The sequence below is a fragment of the Kwoniella pini genome, chromosome 1, assembly GCF_000512605.2.
Source record: "Kwoniella pini CBS 10737 chromosome 1, complete sequence".
Classification (NCBI taxonomy): Eukaryota; Fungi; Basidiomycota; class Tremellomycetes; order Tremellales; family Cryptococcaceae; genus Kwoniella; species Kwoniella pini.
This window is the reverse complement of record NC_091716.1, coordinates 1,571,283-1,587,394: the sequence shown is the minus strand read 5'-3', so window position 1 is coordinate 1,587,394 and position 16,112 is coordinate 1,571,283. Positions and strand designations below refer to the sequence as shown.

General features: G+C 41.9%; 6 protein-coding genes across 6 annotated transcripts; 3 read left to right on the top strand and 3 right to left on the bottom strand.

Moving 5' to 3' along the window:
- Nucleotides 1-40: 40 nt before the first annotated feature.
- I206_100612 (uncharacterized protein) lies at nucleotides 41-4,170 on the bottom strand (the record flags this gene model as incomplete). The annotated part of the gene is made up of 6 exons (XM_070202238.1): nucleotides 41-700; nucleotides 773-1,459; nucleotides 1,530-1,809; nucleotides 1,894-2,113; nucleotides 2,185-2,490; nucleotides 2,553-4,170. The coding sequence occupies 6 exons, from the start codon at nucleotides 4,168-4,170 to the stop codon at nucleotides 41-43; spliced, it is 3,771 nt and encodes a 1,256-aa protein (XP_070058339.1).
- A 762-nt stretch (nucleotides 4,171-4,932) lies between these two features.
- I206_100611 (uncharacterized protein) lies at nucleotides 4,933-6,593 on the top strand (the record flags this gene model as incomplete). Its single annotated transcript, XM_019152492.1, has 11 exons — nucleotides 4,933-4,977; nucleotides 5,030-5,098; nucleotides 5,343-5,443; nucleotides 5,508-5,584; nucleotides 5,637-5,691; nucleotides 5,749-5,833; nucleotides 5,901-6,050; nucleotides 6,135-6,192; nucleotides 6,255-6,294; nucleotides 6,392-6,490; nucleotides 6,560-6,593. The coding sequence occupies 11 exons, from the start codon at nucleotides 4,933-4,935 to the stop codon at nucleotides 6,591-6,593; spliced, it is 813 nt and encodes a 270-aa protein (XP_019014630.1).
- A 401-nt stretch (nucleotides 6,594-6,994) lies between these two features.
- I206_100610 (uncharacterized protein) lies at nucleotides 6,995-8,506 on the top strand (the record flags this gene model as incomplete). Its single annotated transcript, XM_019152493.2, has 9 exons — nucleotides 6,995-7,246; nucleotides 7,325-7,419; nucleotides 7,496-7,572; nucleotides 7,639-7,696; nucleotides 7,751-7,841; nucleotides 7,916-8,098; nucleotides 8,161-8,252; nucleotides 8,312-8,410; nucleotides 8,467-8,506. The coding sequence occupies 9 exons, from the start codon at nucleotides 6,995-6,997 to the stop codon at nucleotides 8,504-8,506; spliced, it is 987 nt and encodes a 328-aa protein (XP_019014631.2).
- An 88-nt stretch (nucleotides 8,507-8,594) lies between these two features.
- On the bottom strand, nucleotides 8,595-9,504 carry I206_100609 (uncharacterized protein; the record flags this gene model as incomplete). The annotated part of the gene is made up of 2 exons (XM_019152494.1): nucleotides 8,595-9,285; nucleotides 9,368-9,504. 2 exons carry the CDS (start codon nucleotides 9,502-9,504, stop codon nucleotides 8,595-8,597), a joined length of 828 nt encoding a protein of 275 aa, XP_019014632.1.
- A 236-nt stretch (nucleotides 9,505-9,740) lies between these two features.
- I206_100608 (uncharacterized protein) lies at nucleotides 9,741-12,939 on the bottom strand (the record flags this gene model as incomplete). Its single annotated transcript, XM_019152495.1, has 8 exons — nucleotides 9,741-10,315; nucleotides 10,382-11,073; nucleotides 11,134-11,448; nucleotides 11,511-11,920; nucleotides 11,987-12,128; nucleotides 12,199-12,410; nucleotides 12,473-12,560; nucleotides 12,620-12,939. 8 exons carry the CDS (start codon nucleotides 12,937-12,939, stop codon nucleotides 9,741-9,743), a joined length of 2,754 nt encoding a protein of 917 aa, XP_019014633.1.
- A 380-nt stretch (nucleotides 12,940-13,319) lies between these two features.
- On the top strand, nucleotides 13,320-15,772 carry I206_100607 (uncharacterized protein; the record flags this gene model as incomplete). Its single annotated transcript, XM_019152496.1, has 10 exons — nucleotides 13,320-13,989; nucleotides 14,053-14,134; nucleotides 14,188-14,270; nucleotides 14,321-14,706; nucleotides 14,763-14,839; nucleotides 14,894-14,944; nucleotides 15,005-15,070; nucleotides 15,133-15,307; nucleotides 15,397-15,531; nucleotides 15,611-15,772. 10 exons carry the CDS (start codon nucleotides 13,320-13,322, stop codon nucleotides 15,770-15,772), a joined length of 1,887 nt encoding a protein of 628 aa, XP_019014634.1.
- Nucleotides 15,773-16,112: the final 340 nt, after the last annotated feature.

Genomic DNA, 16,112 nt, shown 5'->3' with positions numbered 1-16,112 from the left:
ACTCCCCAGAAGTGATCTCGAATGGTGAAAATTTGATTGATCATATTAGACTATCTCCATTTGGAGCTTCACCTTTTACAGGACTTGGATCGATCCAACTTTCAGTTTTCAACCTTTGTTCTTGTAGTAAAGGTCTTTTCGTCTTTAAAGTTAATGTTGACGTTGATTGCTTTTCATCATCTATGACACTTTGTTCCATTTCATTATCATCGATCTTCAATTTATTTGGGAATTCTATACCTTCTTCCGTAAATTTATTCAGTCGCTTCGATGTTGGAATTGGCATTAAAGACGGGGGTGTAGGGGTAGAAATCGGCCATACAGTCTGTCTAGAATTATTGGATGTTGGAGTTGGTCTTTCAACTAAAACTGGTTTTTGACTTGATGGAGTTCCACCTTCTGTCCATTCTTCTTCATCCTCATCATCATCTAGCTTCAATCCTCTTGTCTTCGTGACTATGTCTACAGGCTTGACCGTTGTTCTTGATAATTCAACAACATTTGATTCAATTGAATGATCAGGTGATGAAGACGAACTTGATTCGGGTTGAGTAGTTCGAGCAGTAGTGATAGGGACATTTTCGATTTCTTCGTCATCCAAACTAGGCTCATCGGGCTCCGAAACAGATTCCAAACCAGCATCTGAATCTTGATCCCATGATGGTGGCTCGTCTTGTACAGTAAAAATCTTATACGGTAGCTAAGTGTTTTGATGAGCACTCGGCATTCGGCTTTACTCGTCGAATAAAACAAATCAAAAGCCGTCACTCACCTTGTTCGCTCTGTCAACGAAATCTGCCCAATCGTCTTCGTTACGCACCAAGAAACCTAATAACATACTAGGATCCAGTCCACTCAGAGGCATCTTCTTCACCTTTTCACAATGGAAAGTTCGAAGTGATTGTTCGGGATAAGCATTGATCCACCACTGTGTGTCCCGATCTACGGGTATAGTCTCTAATGGATGGTGTTTCGATATTGTAGCTTTGCCGTTCGTGCTTGATGGAGCGGCTCCGGCGATAGGCAAGGAGAAATCGTTCTCTTGTGTAGATGTTGGATGAGATCTAATTGGGTTCACACCATTTGCGGACAATCTTTTAGCTTGTTTCGACGTTCGCTCTGTTTTCCTCATGTGTGTCGAAGGCGATGAAGAAACGTCACCGTCGCTTGACTCATCACTCGATATATCATCCACATCCACTACATCGAGTTTATATTTGACTTCTTGCGAGACGGCTTCCGAAGAGTCAACTACTACAGGCTCCTCGTCTGTTTCCATTCCGCGGTGATTTGATGAAGATATAAATGCAGGGGCAGGAGGGGTTTCGAGTGCAACAGCTGGACGTGTGAAGTGGGGATCAAGGTAGAATAGGGAGTTCGCTTGTGAGCCAACAAAATAGTACGATGAAGATGGTCGACCGCCCGCTATTCCTACTGATTGAGGAAATGTGAACAGTGTCTAATTAGGACAATCAAATAATCAGCTCTCATATGTAACATACAGAAACTTCCGATGCCTGTAAGCTCACCTTGATACTTTCGTGATAAATTGGATTGACCCCGTCTAGACCTAATCGTATGCCGACAAGAATCAAGACAGCTTTATTACCCCAAGTATTCCCGCTGTTTCCGGTAGAATTAGACGATCGCCTTTGCTTTTCCATTTGACCAGTCGTCAGGGAGGCCGTTGAAACATTCCAATCTGAAGACGGCAAATTTGACGCTTGGTACACGTCAGACTTGTAGATGATGCTGTCCGTTGCTGTAGTTACCGCCAAGCCACAAGGCGCGAACGAGTTGGTGAGGGTTCTGTGGACAAGCAAGCCTCATGTCAACCAACAGATCGACTTGCACAGGTTCTGAGACAATCGGAAGTATCTAAGGTCCACTTACTTCAAAGCTCCGGCAGCTGTGCTGGGTCCGAACCATTCTCCAACCTCCTTTCCAAGCTCTTTGCCGATAAGAGCCATTCTATGCACACTGAATGGACACAGAGGCGAGGGATCATCAAGGAACCAGGAGAGAATTTTGACATATTCCGCATAACGTTGTGAATCATTCAGTTCTGACGGGGAAGAGGGTGATGATGAGGGTTTGTGAGGTAAACGCCAGTCTACGTTATGAAAGTCAGCGTTTGTGCAGATACGCAAAGCCAATCTGGTAAATCAGTGAGAGGCAACCCACCTCTACCGAGATGTAAATACATCAAAGCATTGGCCAGCATGCTTTGACCTGTTCTCAGCATGCATCCCCAACCCGCGTCACTAGTCAGTCCGCCTTCGCTTCGATTCCAACTCCAGACTGTACCGGATGATCTTGTGGCTAATTCCGACACTGACAGAGGAGGGTCTACTGTCGCATCCAGAGGTGGTCCAAACGCAGAATAGTAAGCCTCTGGTGAAGGTATCAGGAGATTGTTAGATATGGACAGTATCGGAGCGTATTGTGAACGGTATGTACACCATACTACCGATTTGAAATTGTCGTAAACTGCAGATAGAGTCGCAATCAGCTTAAGAATCTGCGTTTACCATGCGAGATACATAGCTCACATTGCTCGGGCCATTTGATAATCTCCTTCTCCTTTCTACTCTTAGCCTTTCCGGGACTTTCCACTACAGCTGTGTTGCCATCTTTGCTTGGTGATCCGCTTGTCATAGATGCTGGTAACGCCAAGGATAATGTTGAAGAGGTAAACAAATTGGAGAACCCTTTCGGTGGCGGTGTATTTGAGTTGTCTTGGCTTTGGGTCTGCTCTTTTTGTTTTCTGGACCAAGCTGAAGGCCGCAAGCCCGCTGCATCGTGCTTCGATGGAGGTGAAGTTTTACTGGAATCTGCTGAACCAATTCTTGGCTCACTTGCATTACCTGACTCTCCATCGTCTTGAAGGTCAGGTAGATTGAATGGGATGGGGGATCTGCTTGGTGTGGTAGGTCTCCAACCTGGATGACCTACACCCATTACCCATATTGTGTCTTGACACTTATCTGGCTGAGCCTCGCTATCTAGCAAGTGTCGAACACCATCTACAGCTCGTTGTCTAGCCGCATTTAGGAAGCTTGCAGCTGCTGAAGGGGGTTTGCGCAAAGGAGATGGAGGTAGAGCTGGAGGAGAGTTCGTTGATTGACTTTGGGAAGGGGGAGATGGTGCGGAAGAGCTTTCTTGTATAGTTGAGGTGGAAGAAGATGGCAATAAGTGGGAAAACCACGTTGACATTCTCGACGGGAAATTGTCGGGACTTCTCGATGTCATGGTTGGCGATTGGGAGCTCGGCTGAGGCAGTGCATTTCTTGATAGACCAGGTACAGAAGCACTAAGGTTGGAGCCTTGCCTCGTAGGTATTGGCACTCCATGGTCACTAAATTCGTAAGGTGATGAGCCCGTTTTGACTGATCTAGCTCGCCAGGACGAAGTGGTGACCGTAGAATCTTGTGATGCTCTGCGAGAGTGTGAATGGTACTCCTTTGGTGATCTCGCTCGGGAGCCATTAGACGCTGGCCGGTTCAGTGTAGGGAAATAACCATTGTTTTGACTCCGCGTTGAAAGACCGGTTCCAGTGGTCAATTGCGAATCGCTTGAGTGAGCTGACGAGTATGACGTTTGTCGACTAGTCGGTATAGGATTGAGTGAAGATGGTACTTTCGAGCTGTCATGTTCTGCTGTTCTGTCTTTGTCCCTATCTCTGGCAAACAATCTCGAGGTCTTTTTAACGATTTCTCTTCCTTTCGATTTCTTCTCTTTCTTATCTAGATCATCTCTCGATGTATTCCCATTCCCATTCCAAGGCGCTTGATCATTTATCGTTGCGCGGCCAATCTCTGAGCTAGCCCTTCTGCCTGTCGTACCAGACTCTTGTACTCCATGGAAAGAGGATGGAGGTGGAATACCCTCCAATGTCCAATCCTCCTCAATGTCCCCAGTACTTGCACTCTGCTGACTTTTTTCGCGCTCCTTACCCTTCCGCAAGCTTTTCATCAGCTTATTCCGACCTTCATGGCTCGTTGTTCGTCCACTACGAGGGGCATGACGGTCTGCGAGCGGAGGCAAAGGTAGATTGGTATCGCGAGACGATGAGGATGACGATTGTGGAGGATCTGGACTCGGTTGCGGTGGCGAGGACAAGGAGTGCGGGGGAGATGCGGTATTGTTTGTGAGAGCAGGTGAAACCATCACTGCACGGCCTGTGGAGTTACAAAGAACATTCAGCATGCTGTCACTTCTGATGACGACCTTCGGAGGCGCAAACCGGAGTTACGGTCGCCACTGTAGTTGTTTGTGTCAGCATGTGCGGGATTCGACCTACAGGCCAGGCCCTACTCATCCGCGATACTTCTATCGAATATAAGGTATGTTGGTCACGCCGCTCCGCTCACTATCTTTTCGAGCGATACAGATCTATTCTACACAACCCGAATAAGGGTAGATTCGATATACGCGTTGAAAGGGATGGCAGCGGCTGTTCGGTTTTTGTCTTGTCTAGGATTCAACGCCAGAATCAGGTCGGAACAGAGTGTATTAGTTTCTCCAGCACGGCCTTTTGTATATCACGGTGACAATATACAGGTATATAGCCAAGTTGATGTAATAGGTTATCCAAGAATACACCTTGCTATCAATATGTGACTTGTGACGCTCATCGTTAGCGCACGCTCCAGTGGGTGATAGCTCACTCGCACAACAACTTAACCGGCGGTGATTACCGTATATCAGCCACGTGTGAATGCGGAGTCTCCGTGATAAGCTATCTACTATCTACCTACGAGTTGGTGCTGGACTTAGTATGAAGTTTGATAAATGGGGAATAAATCGCTTTGTTACTCTTGAGAGATGCAAGTCATAATGACAACTGCTATATCAATCCAGCGTACCTTCATAACCATCGTTGTTGTTGCTGTATCTTAGCAATTTGTACGATTTTCGCGATCTCCGACTATGACAAACACTGATAACGGCCAACACCCAAAACCTGCTAGCAAGGTAATTCAAGCTACTCATGAGACGGTACAAGATGAGCTGACGTGTCTGATAGGCTGGAATCAGCTGGCCGATACAAGAGAGGAGCTCTGATCCAGTAGCCAAGTTCTTTCAAGATGGATCTGTGAGCTAGGTTTTCCTCCCGGCTCGTGTTCATGCCTACGTCTATATGTTCATTACTCCAAATCATCTCATTGCTTACAAAATGTTATGAACCTCAAAGCTTTTACCCTGTCACCCTCTGACTCCCTTACTCTCTTACTTATCTACTATTACCCCTGCATAACATTCCACTTGCATGTCGCAAGATACAAATATCCTAATTAGCTAACTTTGATACCCCTTGCTGACTACGTGGGTCACCATAGAAACTTAGCTGGCACTGGAACTGGAGCAAGCATTGGAAAGGACCTCTCGTACCGGAAACATCGTCGGATCTTGTCATAAATGCGGACTTCGTACCTATGGTGTAAGTAAATATAGACTTTTGCACATACGGGCATCTCATGATTTCTCTATGTTTTTGCTTGCAGCTGGTCCCCCGAATTAGTCAAAGACGGTAATTTCCTTCAACCCGGATGGAAGCTATTAATGGGATTCAACGAGCCAGGTGAGTGAACCCCGGCCTGTTCGACCTTGACGAAGCTTATACTGCTGCATAGACCATGCGGATGAAGCAGTCGCCAAGAAAACATCCCCGGAGGACGCTGTACCTGCGTTCGTCAATTACTTCTGTTATGCTCAACGATAAGCACTGACCTGCTGGATTTTCAGATGGATCGAAATGTCCAAATGGCTCACTCAGCCTGATCAAAAGTTGGTATCACCAGCAGTAGCAGGAAGTGTAGACTGGCTTAAAGTAAGTGTTTACATTCAGGTATTTACATTCATCGACATAGGAACATTGATAAAGAGCCTTGATTCAGGAGTTCTTCACGTTGATTCCCCCTGAAACGAAACCCTCTTACCTTGCTGTTCATGTCTATACAACCACTTTCGAGTCATTCGTCAGCATCATCGAGAAGTACTGGAATGAATTCAAGCTGCCCATCATCTTGAATGAATTCGCTATGCAGGTAAGTTACCTACTACGTATTCTCCAATATAAGTGAAATCCTGTTTGGTACAGAAATCGCTAACGCATACTTTCTCATTTTCAGAGCTTCGACCCAAACGTTCCTGGGCCGCAAAGCCAACAACAAGTGCATGATTTCATGGGTGAGTTGTTTGGAGGTGAATTCTGTGCAGTACGTGATGAGCTCACAACGACGCTTCATTAGGTCAAACTACAAAATGGTTAGATGAAACGCCATATATATAGTGAGTATTCGCCGCTACTCATCAACAATGCATACCAAACCAAAAATTCCAAGGCCTTCGCTCAGATTTTGGATTGATGTAAATGATCCTATTATAGTAAATATTCCTGGTTTGGTTCATGCAGAGACTCGTATCATCTTCATGGTGTGCACGAATACAACAGACTTATGGACAACAATGGAGAGATTACGCCTTTGTAAGTCCTTTCTCGCTCCTTTGATACTTCCGACCATGGATGATCATTCGGTTGACGTAGTGCCTGTAGAGGATGGCAATACATCAACGGTGGACATGATTAGTACAGATTCAAAGGTACTCATGATGTTTGATTGGACCCGTGAGACTGGAAAATACCTGCCTATGATTCACCGATTGTACTACACTGTGTTGCTTTAAGTTGCCCACCCTTAGACTCCATTCATGCACCATTCGCAAGGAACACAGCTCAGCAATTTATTTCGATCAATCATCCCTCGCAAAGGCATCTGTCGTGCGGTATCGAGTAGGGCTATACAAATACGACCGGCAATGTCAAACATCAACCATACTTCCTTACATCTCCCTTTCGTGCGGCGACATAGAATATCTCGACTCGAATGCATATGAATACAATTTTCCGACGTTATTCCCAACGATTGTGCACTCATTCTCTTATCGACATTGAGCCTGATTCGAAGTATAATCCACGGCGTCCTACATTATGTTCAAATTCTTAACCATACTTACATGGTGTCTTGCTTTAAGTTTAACCATAGCACAAGATGCTCCAAATGTACCTACGGGTGATGTGATCACATTATCCCTTTCTTCTTCTGAAGCTCAAGCAACGGCGTCTGCGACTAGTACTAATACACCAATTGTTACTGCTACAAGAAATGGAAAAGCAGGTATAGGATGGCCTTCACAAGAAAAAGATGCTAGTCCCGTTATACAATTCTTCACTCCTAATTCCGTAAGTTGAGCTAGTATGATCTGTATTATTTACGTTGAAAGAGCTTGAATTTGGATTGATGATGGACTTTGCAAATAGACTGTATCTTGGTGGTTTGATTGGACTAAAAATTGGAATCAAGGGGTTTTGAATTCTGATGGAGTAGAGATTGATGGTCAATTTGTGCCAATGCTGTAAGTTACTTGAAAGAGTTTGATGTTGTATTCCTTAAACTTGGATAACACTAGCTGATTTGGTTTATATCTAAAGATTCGGAGTTGACTATTTGAATAATTTTGATACTTTCCAAGATGGGATGACAGAATTAATGGGATACAATGAACCAGGTTAGTATATTCCAGTAATCAATTTATAGAGTTTATTAAAGCATTTCCTGGAAAAAACAATTTTAGATCTTAAATCTAATACAGGAGTTTCTGTTTATCTTGAGCCATCTCAAGCAGCTGAAAAGTAAGTAAAATATATCAGAGGACTACGGTTTTACTAAAATTGATATTGGGTTAGATGGAAAACTCAAATAATACAAATTCGTCAACAATATCCAAATATTAAAATTCATTCACCTGTAATGGCATCAAACAAAACATGGCTTTTAGTAAGTGATTTGCAAATAGTACAAATCCGAGAGAAGCTGAATTAAATTGGAAAAATTATTTTCTATTTATATAGGAATTCTTCAAATCAATTTGTCCTGATGATTCAGCTTCTGATGGATGGGGAAATTGTGAATATAAACCAGATTACGTTTCTGCACATCTTTATACAACAGATATGAATTATTTTAAAGGAACTTTAATTGAATTTCAAAAAGATTTCGGAATACCTTTAGTTTTATCTGAATTTGCATGTCATGTGAGTTACCTCAAAACATTCTTGATTTTGGATTTGCCATATACTTACCAATACCTATATAGAAATTTGGATCAGATCCTCATCCATCTTTGGAAGAAGTTAGTACATTCATGGAGGAGACGATGACTTGGCTTGATCAGCAAGAATGGGTAGTGTAAGTTTCCCTTTTTGTCTCAACTGGATAAGAATTCATAATTGATATTTGTGAAATAGCAAATACGCTTGGTTTGGTGTATCTCGTGATCCTCAATGGCTTTTCGGCGTATACGAAACGAATAGATTGATGGCTACTGATGGTTCTTTAACCAGCTTGTAAGTTTAATAGTCCAGTCAAGAGACGGATTCCAATTGATAGGTATCTGTAATAGGGGTAAGCAGTATATGAATGGAGGTAAGAAGATTTCATGAGTTTTTAATTTACATATACAGAATAGGAAGACGCATTAATTGTTATATACAAAAGCTATGTAATGTTTTAACCTTTTTTGTAAATTTATCATTTGAACCAATTAAAAAATATGATAAAAGGTAAACAAAAAAATATTATTATCGCAAGTATAAATAAAGATATCAATTTCCAAAATGACCTTGTTTCTTCTTTTAAAATAAAATTTAATCGTCTATCCATTATTTTTTGCCAATATTTACTTTGTTGAGATGGGAAATCAGCTGTAATAGGTAAACTCAAAGGTAAATTCATATTTCCTTTTGGATCACCTAAAGTAATTTTCAATAAATGAATTCTCCAAATTGGTGAAAGACTTTCTAACCTTTCCCAGAATTCTCTATTATCTCCTTTTATTCCTAATATGAACTCACCCCATTTCAATTCTTTTAATGCCATTTCGATCAGTTCTTCATCATTTATCTTTGAAGCAATTTCTAATAATTTCCAAGATTGGGTTAAACTAAATCTCTTTAATTGAGTTTTGATCATTCCAATAAGATCAGGATTAAAATCATAGAATTGACATAATTTGTAAAGCGTTACTGTATCTTCTAGATTATTGAAACGACTTAAGGAGGGTTGAGATACACTAACAAAATCAACGAAGAGTTCAAGCACTTTCTTGTTGGTATCAATGAGTATAGATTCATTTGATCGTGAGATGATTGAAATTTGTGCTTCTGATTCAACTGAGGAAGTATTGAGTTTACAGATGTTGAACATATCAGCGAAGAAAGTGCTGAATACTCAGATTTTGTATCAGCATTATCTATCTTTGTGGAAGTTGTCCATCTTTATGAGAATTTTCAGCAAGAACCCACCTCGATTTGATCAAGGAGTCTGAGTTCACCCAGAGTGTCGATCCATCATTCGAGACGAGGGCAACTCTCGGTACGTCCATGTTTGTAGGCGGAGATTGTGGGTTCTGGGCGTTATCAGTGGATCCGTATGTAGGCATATCGTCAATAGTAGGGCTGATTACTTGCATATTGTGAAATGGATAAGAATAGCGAATTTTGGACGAAAAAGGTAACAAATGATGAAGAGATAAGAAGAAGCAACACGTTTTGATCATTCGGCACCCTGTAATACAGATTGCTCGCAAAGTCGTGTTTGATTCCTGTCACTGGGTAAGAGTCCTTTGACCAAACAAACAATCAATTATAACGGTTTGCATCGTTTCAAGCGATGTATTTACTTCTGATCTTGTCCTAATCTACCAAACAAATTACCAACCACACCACTTTGACCAGATTGTGATCTATAACTTTCTAAGAAATGCTTCATCATTTCATATTCTCTTTTATCATCTTCTCCTAATTCTTTAACACCTTCATTCATTTCCTCATCACTTTCATCATCTGAAATGCCTGCATTTTTGAGAGCAGCTTTTAATTCTCTATCCATTGCTATTAAGTCATCCTCATCCATTGCTTCTAAATCTTCTTCAGTCGGAAGAGGGGGTAAAGAATTATTGTCTGAAGTAGTAGTACCATTCTGTGTTTTTAATTTAGTCTTACTTTTAGTTTTAACCTTAGGGTTAAATTTAGGTTTAGGAGGCGCAGGTTTATTTTTGCTCAATTCTTGATCCATAGCTTTCATGACTGACTCGAAAGACGTGAGCGATGGATTACCTTGAGATTCTGGTAAAATACCCCTTGATGTGTTTGGTGGGTGCGCGAATGATACCTTCTTCTCATTCTCTGGTGCCGACGTATTCAAATCAATAGAAGTGAATTTACTGGATGAGCCATTTTGCGGAACAAAAGCTGTAATGCCGAATCCCACATCAGTCAGTCAAACGGACTTCAGTCGAGAATTTTCGGAAAACTTACCACCACGAGCTTGTCTATCTCCTAGGATACCTTTCCACAAATCATCATTAATCCCCAATGCATCCTTAGCAAACTTCAAGAAATCCTCTTGTTCCTCTTCCATTACTAGATCCATGCCGTCGTCCTCTTCTTCCTCTTCCTTGCCATCATCATCAATGTCAGCTGAGTCACCCCATACACGCCTTTGCATCTCTTCATCCAAATCGAGCTGATCGGCACGTCCATCTTCGTCATCATTGATTTCCTGTATTTTAGGTTCCGCTATATCGCCCTCAGACCATTTCATCTGAGCTATTTTCCTTCCCAGCGTTCCTACAGGCGGTAATTCAGATTCAGATTCATCTCCTTCATCGGACGAATCAGATACAACTCCGTCATATTCTTGCTTGGCAAATTTAGGTGGTCTCATTGATGAAGAGTTGATGTCTTTGTGATCGAATTTGACTTCTTTCTTCTGGTTCGGCTTCATCGATTTCGGTATTGTCTTTTCTGACATGTCATCATGCTCCATTACGACTGAAGTCGACGAAGACGTGCCCTGAGGGTGAGCTTTTGATCCCCACTCCTCAGCGGGTAGCGATGGTACCAGATTCTTCATTCGACTTTCCTTGTCAGCTTCTAATGCCTGCCTCATATTCCTTTCATCGTCGGAATCGTCCTCAGAATCGTCCATATCGTCATCAGATAATTCGCTATGCAGGACCATTTGATGGTCAGCCCAGTTTGCATGAGATATGTGAGGATTAGCTCACTCTTCAAATCTCGCCCCAGTCATATCACCTTGACCACCAACGAAATTTTCAACTTTCTTAGCCAGATCCTGTAATGCCTGACCATGTTCTTCTCCTATTTCTATCTTTTCGTTCTCACCAGGTATAACGGAAGACCCAGCTCTGCCAGATGCGCGCATCATCATCCCATCCAGCTCATCGGGCGATACTTCAAGCCAGGATTCACTGTCTTCGAGATACGCTTTGTCTACCGTCAATGCCTCAGCTGGATCATCGGAGGATGAGGAGATAGCAGTATCAACCAGATAGGCGAAAGAAGGCCTTTGGGCCGCCGTACTACAGTGAAAAAGGGTCAGAGCAGCCATGATAACAGGATTGTAGGTGTAGGTCGCACTCACTCTGCCGATTTGATACTCTGGTAGCCTTTGATTGCTTCCTTCTCTCTAATCTGCCATTTCTCACTGCCTTCGATTTCATCGCCAAACCATCCAGCCTTTCTAAGGTTAGTCAAGAAGGTCTGATACTCCTCGTTCTGCTTTATAGAATCAGTTTCATTTTCGATACCAGTCCTGCTTTTTTTGCCTCCCTCTTTGTACATAATTTCGAAGCCTGTCGCTATTTTGACTCCTAGATCTCGCCAACGCTTTTCATCCTCATTATTGGGGTTCTCAGGTACATGCCATTCTGGACCAAATATCCTAGGTGGGTGGAATACTTGACCCTGTAATTGGGCGTACGCTGCGCGTGTTAGAGTTACGGGAGTGAGAATAGACGATGAAGGCGGGAAATGTGTCATACGTGCTGCAGTCTGTGGATGACAAAGCAGTTAGAGATTATAGTATACAATTCAGCACCGACTATTGGTTACACTCACGCGTAATTGAGAGGGATCTCGAACGTAAAAGCCCTCTACAGCTCTCTGTATCAGCTCCGGACTTTTCTTCAATGCTCTCGCTATGGATATCGGTAAATAGGCTTTCGTCCTATGTCGGTGAGTTTTCAAGCCTTCAGGATAACTTGAAATTGGAGAACTCGATCAGCTTGACAGTTTCTACAAGTCAGAGAGATTCAAGAAGAACCACATACCATGATATTCTGTCCCAGACTGCTCGTTCCACCTTCTCATCCGCTCTGTATTTCCCCGTCTGAACAGCCTGTATAGCGTCTTCTTCGCTTATATATGCTTCGGGATCATACTGTTTCTCCATATCTTCATCGTCCGGTATCGCTCTAGGCTTGGAGGCGATCGAGCGGACTGACAGAGGTATAAGATGTAGATATCCACCTTGAAGCCATAGCTGAATCAAACCAGACGAAACTTCAGCTTATCAGCCAATACGGAATGGAATTGCATACATACCCTGTTCTCAGCATTTTCTGGGGATACCCAAGCGGGAAGATCATTTGCAGCTTCAATAAGCAGGAATTCACCATCGGTATCTCGTACACTGTTGTGAAGCTTTTATCAGTGCCACGTATTTTATAAGACTGCTGTGGCTGGACTTACCCGATAACGATGTCCTTCCACTTTTCACTAATCCTCTTCAACAGCCAAACCACCAACCACTCGTCATCAACCGCATCTCCGACTCTCATCGTACCTTCGAGCTTGTTCCCGCTATCAGCCACCTTTAGCTCCCATGAGTCCTTGTTCCATAGCCAAGGTCGTATCAATAACGTCTCGACATATTGATTGAATAACAGAGCAGTTGAAGTTGGCTCGTAAGTCGGTGGAAGGTGGAGGGAATAATGAAGTGTATCTTCAGCGATGGTCGGTAAAGGAAACGTCCCGGGCGTGTGAGCTAAGGATGGGAAGGAATTAGACATCACGATGAGACCTCGACCTGAACGTAGGAGGTTGACCTGGGGACTAGTAGACCAGCGGAAAAGTATATGATCAGAGTAGATGACTTATATCTCTCGGCGTACAGGAACATTTATTATTGATTCTTGCATCTAATCAACTTTATTTGGCCACGTGGGGTAGCATTTGGGTGGCAAATTATCATCAAGTCGTCGGATTCCGCCGCTTTGCTTTTGGGTGTAAGAAATGTGACCCTGGATATTTGTTGATGAATTGGAAAAGTGTATTAGCGAAGATTACAAGTTTATCCTTTATTCCATTCGACCACATCTTCTTATCCGATCTTTACTCCTCAATCCTCTGTGACAGTGTCTATATCAAACCAAGTACCCTGTCATAGAGAATGAACTTCTTTCCCAATCAAAATGGTAGCAAACCAAAGCCGCATGTGACTACGGTAGTAAGAACGACAACCGTGAAAAAGCCATCAACGCCATCGTCCTCAAGTTCTACCATACCTCGTTCCATAAATGGGAGTTCAAGTAAAGCATCTTCTTCAAACGGTCATTTGAAAGTCCCATCGTCCAGCTCCAGCAAATTTAACGGTAATTCGCCAAAGAAGAATGGTAATAGCTCACCTTTATCTCGACCGACATTGACTAAAGAACTATCGTCTAAATCAAGTAATGGTGTTTCAAAATCTTCGCCAACTAGATCACCTATTCCGAAAAGAAAAGCATCATCCGTTGCTCGTGTAGAATCCGAATCTGAATCTTCAGGATCAGAAAGTGAATCAAGTGAGGATGCATTAGATCCTAAACCGAAATTGAAACGTCAAAAAAGTTCATATTTGGGTAACTTGACGCCTCGAAGTGCATCTAATGGAGGACCTGAAGATGAATTGGCAAGGATGGATGAATTGTTTTGCTTAGATGATGTCGATATGAGGGGAGAGTTTGGCAGAGGTTGGGTAGGATTTGTAGGATGTGAAGAGGTCTTAAGGGGAAAAGTTGAAGGTTGGGCCGGAGGTAGTAATTGGGGTGAAAGTAAAGGTCTGGAGAAATATCAAGCTTGTAAGTTAGCTTTCCGATCACAAGCGCATGACTACTTGCGCTTACACTTCCCTACTATGGCAGATTTCCCTCAGCCTGGTTTTGAGAATGGCGAAAAGCCGCCGTCGGTGGATTTACTGTATCCCGCAACAGGGTGTCGTGAAAAGTAAGCTGACTAGCGAGCGTATAATACTTGAACGCGCTTACGCCCCTTCATAGATTTATACTTCTGACTCCGACCGCAGCATCCGAGTTCAATCCCTTATCAGAATTACGACGAGCGCTGCGCAATATACTAGAATGTAAATAATTCCGCATTCTCAGTCAGTATGTAGCTAATCCTATTCAACAGATTACATCCCACCTTCGCATACCCATATATTCGGCACACTTTCGGATTCATTATCGGACCCACTTGAGACTCCCTCAGTAGTCGCATCTCGAATGAACTCACCATTTGCTGGATCTTTGGCTACACCACCGCCAGAATCTATGCCGGCTGAAACCATAGGTGATGCTCTGAGGAAAGCACTAGCCCCGAATCGACGCGATGGACCAGGTTTTTTACGAGCGATGGAAAGATTCAATGTCGCTATGCAGGATCTGCAGAAGGAGGGCAGTATGAAAGCTCATCTGAAAGGCAAGAGGATGAAGAGCAGAGACTGGTCTGGATTGGTGGACTTCGTTCATGAGACTGCTTATTCGAGGGTTGTTGGGCCTTATGCACATGAATTGGCGGTGAGCTCCTCTTTGCCATACTCCCTATATTCGATATTGATATTTTGATCATGTAGCATCACCCAAAGCATCCTACTGAGGTAGCCGAAGCTATTACCGGGAAAGAAGATGCTTACGGAGAACTACGACACAAGTAAGCTAGCCAAATGACCGAACAAGCGGTGAAATCAGCTGACATCGAATCCAGTTTCATGAGCCGGGTTGTCGAGGAAACTAAACTTGGTCCTGAATCAGTATTGTGAGTTCCCCTTTGGCTTTGGTAGTGCATCTGACTACAGAGCTGACGCTGTTGAAACAGTGTCGATCTAGGTAGTGGAGTTGGCAATTGTGTACTTCAAGCTGCCGTTCAAGCTGGTTCGCGAAGGTGAGCTATACTTGAAAGGATCAATGGTGTCACACAGCTTATCAACGGGGTCGATTGTCCAGTTACGGATTTGAACTTTTACCTGTACCTGCTCATTGTGCTAGATTACAATTACGAGAAGTTCAAAGAAGATGGGCAATGTGGGGATTAAAGGGTAATTTAGATGTACAAGTTTTTGAAGGGGATTTCAGAATTCATCCAATGGTTTCTAAGCGATTAAGAGAAGCTGATGTTGTAGTGAGTTTTGTTAACTCTCCTATCTAGCATGAAAAAAATCGTGTATATATGATTTGGGTGGTATTGATTTTTGAATTTATCTTTTACAGTTGGTCAATAATGAAGTATTCCCTTCATCACTTAATATAGACCTTACAAATATGTTTTTAGATTTAAAAGATGGTTCAAAAATCGTTAGTTTAAAACCATTTGTTCCTGAAGGATTTAGAATGAATGAAAGTAATGTGAGTATTTTTTCATTTTTTTTTTCTTTATTATATCAGAAAAAATTGATTTGATTTGAATTTATTTTCGATATAATAGTGTGATTCATTTGGTGCAATTGTTAAATCAATTCAAAATATATATCATAAAGATTGGGTAACATGGAAAGGTGATTCAGGAAAATATTATATTCAAATTATAGATAGAACAAAAAGAGCAAAATTTGAAGAAGAAATGATTAATAAAAGATCAAGAAGATAAAAAACAAGGTTATACATTTAGAAAACTTTTTCATAATTTAAATTTATATCATATAGTATATTATCATATCATAAATCAATCTTTAATATCTATTATAATTGTATTTCAAAGTTAATAAGATATAATTTAAAGGGAATGTTAAAAAATTAAGGATAATGATTTGCTTATATTTATATACTTATATCAATTCATACGTTTGCTTAACAAATGTTAAATGCACTTATATATAGATAAATACATTTCAAATATTTAATGATATTTATCTTTTAATTAAAACCTATATAAAGGCTTTATTGATTTTACAAGGTACTACTAAGATTAACTTGAAAATTGGGTATAT